The following is a 7065-nucleotide window of genomic DNA, read 5'->3' as shown; positions in this document are numbered from 1 at the left end:
TTACGTCGCCACAAAACGCGGAAGTATTCGCCTAACGCGCCTACGGTTTGTACTTTAATGACCGAAACTATTGTGCTCTTCTAGTTGCAACGTAACATCTCGAAAAATGTAAAATAGATTTTAAGTGCGACATTTCTCATATTTTTCTCCGCAATTTTGAAATTTTTAAATCTAAATGCATCGACGTGTTTACTTGCACAAATTTTGTGTGCGTTAACGTACTTGGATTAGTATGTTATATAAAACATATTATTCAACATAATTGTTCACCAAATACAATGACCACTACTTAACAAATAATACACGTTACACGGTCCCAACCTCGGTGTACGAACGGCCTTAAGTAACCGTGAAAGTCCACTGAGGTGACACTAATGTTTCTACATATTGTTGTCTTTATTTTTTTAAAGAGAAAGAGAGGGATAACAATATGTTTAATAAATTTGATAAATGCGCACCTGCAGTATACAAAATACAAACAGTGCGATCAAAAATACTCTCACGCTTCAGTATAATTAGTACTATGCAAGACAAGGTCGAAGTAAGAAATAAAAATATAAAAAGGTTACAGTTAGATTTTTTTCTAATTTACTTATTCCTCTAAGTTAGCAGTGTTGTGAACAATCCCGGCAACTAAATCAAAAGCAACAAAAGGTTAAAAAAGAAATAGAAAGACACAAGTCACTTTGGGTTGCATATTGCGCAAAACGCATCAATTTTCAGACACATGAAACTATAACTCCGCTTGGAAAAGATTTTTATTACATAGTGCTACAAAATACTTTACACTTTTATCATCAAAGTATTGAACTAATGATAAATTGACACAGAGTTTCAATTTTACTTTATCTACGACAATCATTGACTAGAGTCGTTAATTTACATATCAAATGAATTCCTTCGCAAAGTTTTTTTAAGCTAATTTTAATGAAATGTTTATAACTGCTAATGACGTAAAGAGTTGCAAGTATTTTTTAATATCTTGTTAATTATATTCTAAATATTAAAATTTTCTATTCAATGGAAAAGTACTTTGTATGATAAAATTATAATAATAAATAATAGAGCGTCGGTAGCTCAAGCACTTGACTTGCAATCTGCAGGTCCTGGATTCGAATCCCGCCATGTACCAATGTGTTTTTCGATTTCCGATTTACATATGTACATTTATCCGACGTTCTTACGGTGACGGAAAACATCGTGAAGCAACCTGCACATATCTGAGAAGAATTATAAAGATATGTGTGAAGTCAACCAACCCGCACTGGGCCAGCGTAGTTGACTATGGCCTAATTACCCTTTACTTAGGGAAGGCTCCGATCCCCTCAGTGGGGACGTATAGTGAAATGATAATGATGAGGAAAATTATAATATGTAATAAAAATATTCATTCATTTTATTATGTTTACAGTATAATTTTCTGGATAAAAATTAAACAAGTAGGAGTGAAATATTTTTCAACGTGTTTTAAAATAAAAATAATATGTATAATGATTGTCAGCTGTTTTGATGCATTGTTGTAAAAAATGTAAGTAGTAAATTCATGAAGTAGGTATAAGTAAGAACACATAATAATTTATTTATTTTTCCAAAGTTGTAAAACAATTAACAAAGATTCAACGTTGAAGAATATGTTTATTGTAATAACTATTTATTGACAGGGTAGAGTACAAAATATTTAATTTATCTATTTTTTATTGGTAACATAAAAAAATATGCCCGATAAGTGATTTATCGAGGCATGCGCTTATATGATATAATGTTTCAATGTAAACTTAATATCAGTCAATGGCCTTCGGCGCGCGAATGTAGAGCTGAGTGCACATTAATTGCACCAGATAATCCCCTCCTCGGCGATTTCCCTTTTGTGAGGCGAGTGCTAGACGTACCTCTCTCTTTGCGGACAGTGACACAGTGACCGTGTTAGCGGCGGGGCTCGGGCCATGCACCGACACACCGTGCTACTGTTTACACTGCTCGCGATCTTGTCACCTTTACAAGTGACACCTCAAGGTGCACGCCGCTCTGAAGCAGACCTTACTTTCGCTGAACTCCTCTACGTACGACTGTCTAGCGCATGTAAGTTATTAAAAAGATAAGTAACGTAATGCAGATAAGTACCGTTGTAAATAAAATAATTTCTGCTTTCGCAGGTAGAGCTCTAGTGGATCTACAGTTTAATTCAATGAGCAGTCAAGATGATATTGTTAAAACAATGAAAATTACCCATCTTGATACCACTATGAGAAAAACTTTTGCTATAGATAAAGCTTACCAAACACTCACACAACCCGCCATGTTTGATATTACGAAGCAAACGAAAATCATTATTCACGGGTTTAGAGATAGCTCCCAATCATCAGTCTCACAGGATTTAGCCGAAGCGTATAATGACAAACAAATATTCAATGTCTTGTTAGTCGATGCAGAAGAAATGATGAATAAGGGATACGTTTTATCCGTACACAACGCTCGTTTGGTTGGAAAGAGACTAGCAAATTTATTGGCGAATTTAGAAACTTTCGGAGCAAACGCTGAAGACTTTCATCTTCTCGGCATCAGCCTTGGCGCTCACATCGCCGGTTGGACCGGAAAATATTTTCGACAGTACAAAAGTCGTTCTATAGGACGAATAACTGGCTTGGATCCTGCAGGACCTTGCTTCTCCTACACGTACGCTGACCAGAGACTGGATAAAACTGATGCCTTGTACGTTGATGTTGTACATTCAAACAGATTAATTCAAGGCGTCATAGAACCATTGGGTCATGCCGATTTCTATATTAATGGTGGTGGGCCGGTGCAGCCCGGATGTATGGTGCCATCCTGCAGTCATCTGCGAGCGGCGTCCGTTTACGCCGAAAGTATAAAAACACCTAAGTCATTTGTGGGTATTAGATGTAAAAGTTGGCAGCATTTCGAGCAAAATGCCTGTGAAAAAGATCTTGCCGTTCTCGGGTACGGGTCTTCGATAAAAACACGTGGACTTTACTATCTAAGAACATCTGGAAGTTCACCTTTTGGCCTTGGAATGGATGGGACAAAAATTACAAAGCCGCCCGTCGACAGTTGGTTAATGGCTTTAACTTGAACACTATAAGAAATAATTTCTGTGATATTTGCCATATACTGTACAGACTTTACGCAAACAGTGAGAAATATTAAAAATATATTTATTAGCTTTTTACGTCATTGCTCTTTGCTTAATGTCATAAAAACAGTGAAGGCCGAACTGCATTCGTTCCGTGTGAGTCAATGTCAATAATATTGTAACAGTATGTTATTATGAAAAAAATAATTGCCACACTTTACTTACAAGTATTTTAAAGTCTGAAAACCAGCATATAAAATTTTAATATAAAATTAAATATTGATTTTTAATCAAAATACTTAAATAATATGAAATTGGAAACTGATATTTGAATTTTTTGTAAACATTAAGAAATATCCTTTTGCAACAAGTACTTAACCGTGCCTAATGTTGAGGTATTGGCAGCGTCTGTAACTGCGTTTTTACGAAGTCTCTTTTAACTTTTAGTCCAAAAAAAAAATAGAAATTGAGTGTGAGAAAATAAAAGAAGTGTATATTTTTATAGACTTACTGCATGATACTTAAGCAATATTTTAGTAATTTCATTCTCTTAGTTTCACTACGACAGCTTAAGAAATTGAGCCGACAGGTTGGTGTGTTCGAAGCGCCCTTTAATCGATAAAATATTTGGGTCAATTTTTATGTGTGTCAAATTATGTCATAGTGTGCACTTTTATACGGTATTCGGTAATTTACTTTGCGATCTTTGACAAACAGTTTAATAAAACAAAATTATAGCCTATGTATGTAACTCAGTGGTCATGTAGCTTGCTAATGTCAAAAGAATTTTTGAAATAGATCAAGTAGTTTTTGAGTTTATTCTTTAAAAAAAAACTTTCCTCTTTTTAATGTTAAAGTATAGATAGACGCTTGTTTCTCAACTAAATACTGTTTCAATTAATCGGTTCTAACAACTGTATCGAAGGCAATGATACGATTAATTGATAGCGACTGAGAAAACTTACTTACGTAATATCGGATGTCGGGCAAAACATTAAACAAAAAAACGACTAAACTCATTATATGCCTGTGGACAGCGAAATTAATTTCATGTCTTTTAACCTAAATGTTTTGCACAATATAATCGGCGGTTTACACTGCTGAAACATTTCTCCGAAAACATATTGCTGTCTTTGTTTTATCGGAGAAAGTGAGTGGGATGGCATTATGTTTTTATGTAAAGTCTAGAATAATAGTTTTTTAGCCGCGTTACTTACAGGACTTACAAACTCTACCCAATTTTACAGATCTAATAAACTTAAAAATACGATGTTAACAGGTTTTTATTCTTCAAAGGCCGTACTTATATCGTTTAAGTAAAACAACATAGTAATATTTTAAAATTTTAGTAAAGGCTTGTTATATTTTTATAAAAAGGTTAAGTGAATATTGATGTTAAACTTTGAGTTACCCTTAAGTGAAAGATGACATATTTTTATCATATATAAATACCTTTGGGTGTTCTTTGTTATAGTATAAATGTATGGATAAAAAGGTCACGTAGGCTTTGTAATAAATATACAAGTATTTTGATCCAATACCAGCTTTTGAGGTTAAAAATAGGAAATGGTTGTATAAATTTTTGACTATACTCCTTTTAAAATGACTTGTGATATTCCGAACTATGAACTTAGGAAGTTCATAGTATAAATTATTAGCTAGCTCTAAACTGATATTGTGAGTCACTAAGTTCATCTTGGAGTAGATGATAACTTATAAGTTAGGTTCTGTAAAGATTTAAAATGTTAGGTTACGTTTAAACAGTTATTCAATGTATAGTCAAATAACATCTGAGTTGGCGACAGAGACGCTGCTGTCGCATTTGGTCCTTTCGGAAAATATGTAAAACCTACATGGACATCTAAAATGGCATAAAAGAAAAAATAACATGACAGTTAAAGTACGAAAAAGATTTGGTGACACTTTTTCGACGCTGACAATGGTGCGCTAGTGAGCTGTTATAATTTAGTTTCACCTCATCTCCCCACGTCCTTTTCTATATTATGGCGAAGTTCATAATCCATCGGTGACATTTACAGTTAATTTTAAAAGGTCACATGTGTGAAATAATTCACAGTTAAGGGTTTAAAATCTTTAGATGTTTTCTTACGAAAATTTAAAATTTCTAAGAACAGCGATGGATAATTTTCGCGAGTCTAACTTCGTTCTCACACTTCGTACTTCATTATAATCGCTTTAAAAACTTTGTATGTTACTTTGATATTGTTCATGATACGATTGCTAGAAATAATAACGAAAAAACCATTTATAAGTATTTAAGACGAATGAAGATGAACATGACAAGTCTATGGTGCAAAATGGTAGGATCTGAGTAGGGTTAAAGGAGGGACGACACAATAAGTCCTAAAAAAGGGGTACTTGTAACCCATGATCATGTACCTGTTCATGAATATTGAAGAACTCAACTTTCTTTGTCAAAATAGTGTCAAATGAAAATCTCTACTTTAGAACATAAGAGGAAAAACAAGTTTATAGAGAGTCCAATGTTATGCTGTAGTGATCGAGACATAAGGAAATGATTGACAATACATAAATGAGGCGAAAAAATTGACAATCAAATAAATCTTATCGAGCAGAAGTGAATACAAGTCTTGCGTATTTAAAAGTTATTAAAAATATTGTGCAAAAATATATATATAATAAAAACACGTCTCAGATATGTCAGAAATATAAATATAATATATAATCTTACTACCTTATATATGAGCTGTGAATATATAAGGTGTAATAGCGTTTATAATTGAATATAAGATGTATGAAAATTAAGTTACAGTTACTCATAATACAATTACAATGTAATACCAAAGCGGAATACCGCAATCTAGATAATTAGATTAGATTGTATTCGATATGTTATTAAGTGAAATCAAAGGCATTAGACGGATGTAAGCAAATTTGTAAAACATAATTGAGTTCATGTTAGAGTCTAGTTAAACAAACAGAATTTTATTGATTACAAAATTTAGTAGCCTATGTTTTCTTTCAGACTATGATCTACATCTATGCCAATTTTCATCGAGATTCATTGTGCGGTTTTGAAGAGAACTTCTAACAAACATCCATCCATCTAAACATTAGAATCTATAATATTAGTATAGTGTAGTTATAACGGTATTTAATTTTTATGGTTACACAAATTGATTTGATATTGAGTAAACTTTTAAACGACAAAGACATTTAAAAACCCATTACCGTTTACTAGTTAATAACAAAGAATTATAAATTAGGAAAAATATGAATAAACAAAAGACTGCGCTGCGTTTAGTTCTCAGGAATTGCATTTTATGTAGGAGGAAGTTACGACTTAAGCAAGTGATACTAGTACTAACCCAAGGGACACTCGCAAAGGATATTAATTGTAATGCCCTTTCAATCCTACGCATCTGAACAACTCTGTTCCCTAACAACGTTATTTACGATTATTAAGTCTTTATGGTCTCAATATTAGGTTAATATATAGAATAGAATATGAACAATATTGATGTATGTAGTTAAAGTTAATAATTATAATAACTGTCGATCGCGACTTCGTCTGCGGGGAATTAAAAAAAAACTTAATAAGTAGCCTATGTATTCTTCCAGATTATGCTATACCTCTTAGTATTAGGCATAGGCCAAATTTCAGCGAGATTCATGCAGCTGTTCTGGTGATTGAGACAAAAACCCATTCATCTAAACATTCGCATTTATAATATTAGTAAGATAAAATCATGATTGCACTAAATGTATAAATTTTGTAACACATTTTGTAATTTATATAAGTAATGAAATTAAAAAAATAATAATTTTACAAATTTTATTCATACTATTATAATTTTCAAATATAAATTTTTTTATCGTATATTAATAATATACTCGTAAAATGTTATAACAAATTTTATCAACTCCTACGCGTTTTCATTTCAGTCTGCTGATTTTTACCTAAGGATTTTTAAAATTTATACTAGACAAAC

At 32.5% G+C, this 7065-nt stretch overlaps 1 protein-coding gene across 1 annotated transcript; it reads left to right on the top strand.

Moving 5' to 3' along the window:
* Window positions 1-1943: 1943 nt before the first annotated feature.
* LOC106121853 (lipase member I) lies at window positions 1944-3192 on the top strand. The gene is made up of 2 exons (XM_013317681.1): window positions 1944-2079; window positions 2154-3192. Exons 1-2 carry the CDS (start codon window positions 1944-1946, stop codon window positions 3089-3091), a joined length of 1074 nt encoding a protein of 357 aa, XP_013173135.1. The 3' UTR covers window positions 3092-3192.
* The last annotated feature ends 3873 nt before the right edge of the window (window positions 3193-7065 follow it).

Source organism: Papilio xuthus, unplaced genomic scaffold, assembly GCF_000836235.2.
Source record: "Papilio xuthus unplaced genomic scaffold, Pxut_1.1 DF826933.1, whole genome shotgun sequence".
Lineage (NCBI taxonomy): Eukaryota > Metazoa > Arthropoda > Insecta > Lepidoptera > Papilionidae > Papilio > Papilio xuthus.
The sequence above is the reverse complement of the archived record's forward strand: the minus strand, read 5'-3'. Positions and strand labels throughout refer to the sequence as shown.

Coding starts and splice junctions, on each gene's coding strand:
- LOC106121853 (XM_013317681.1), top strand. CDS start 1,944: ATGCACCGACACACCGTGCTACTGTTTACACTGCTCGCGATCTTGTCA. Junction 2,080..2,153: donor CGTACGACTGTCTAGCGCAT/GTAAGTTATTAA, acceptor CTGCTTTCGCAG/GTAGAGCTCTAGTGGATCTA.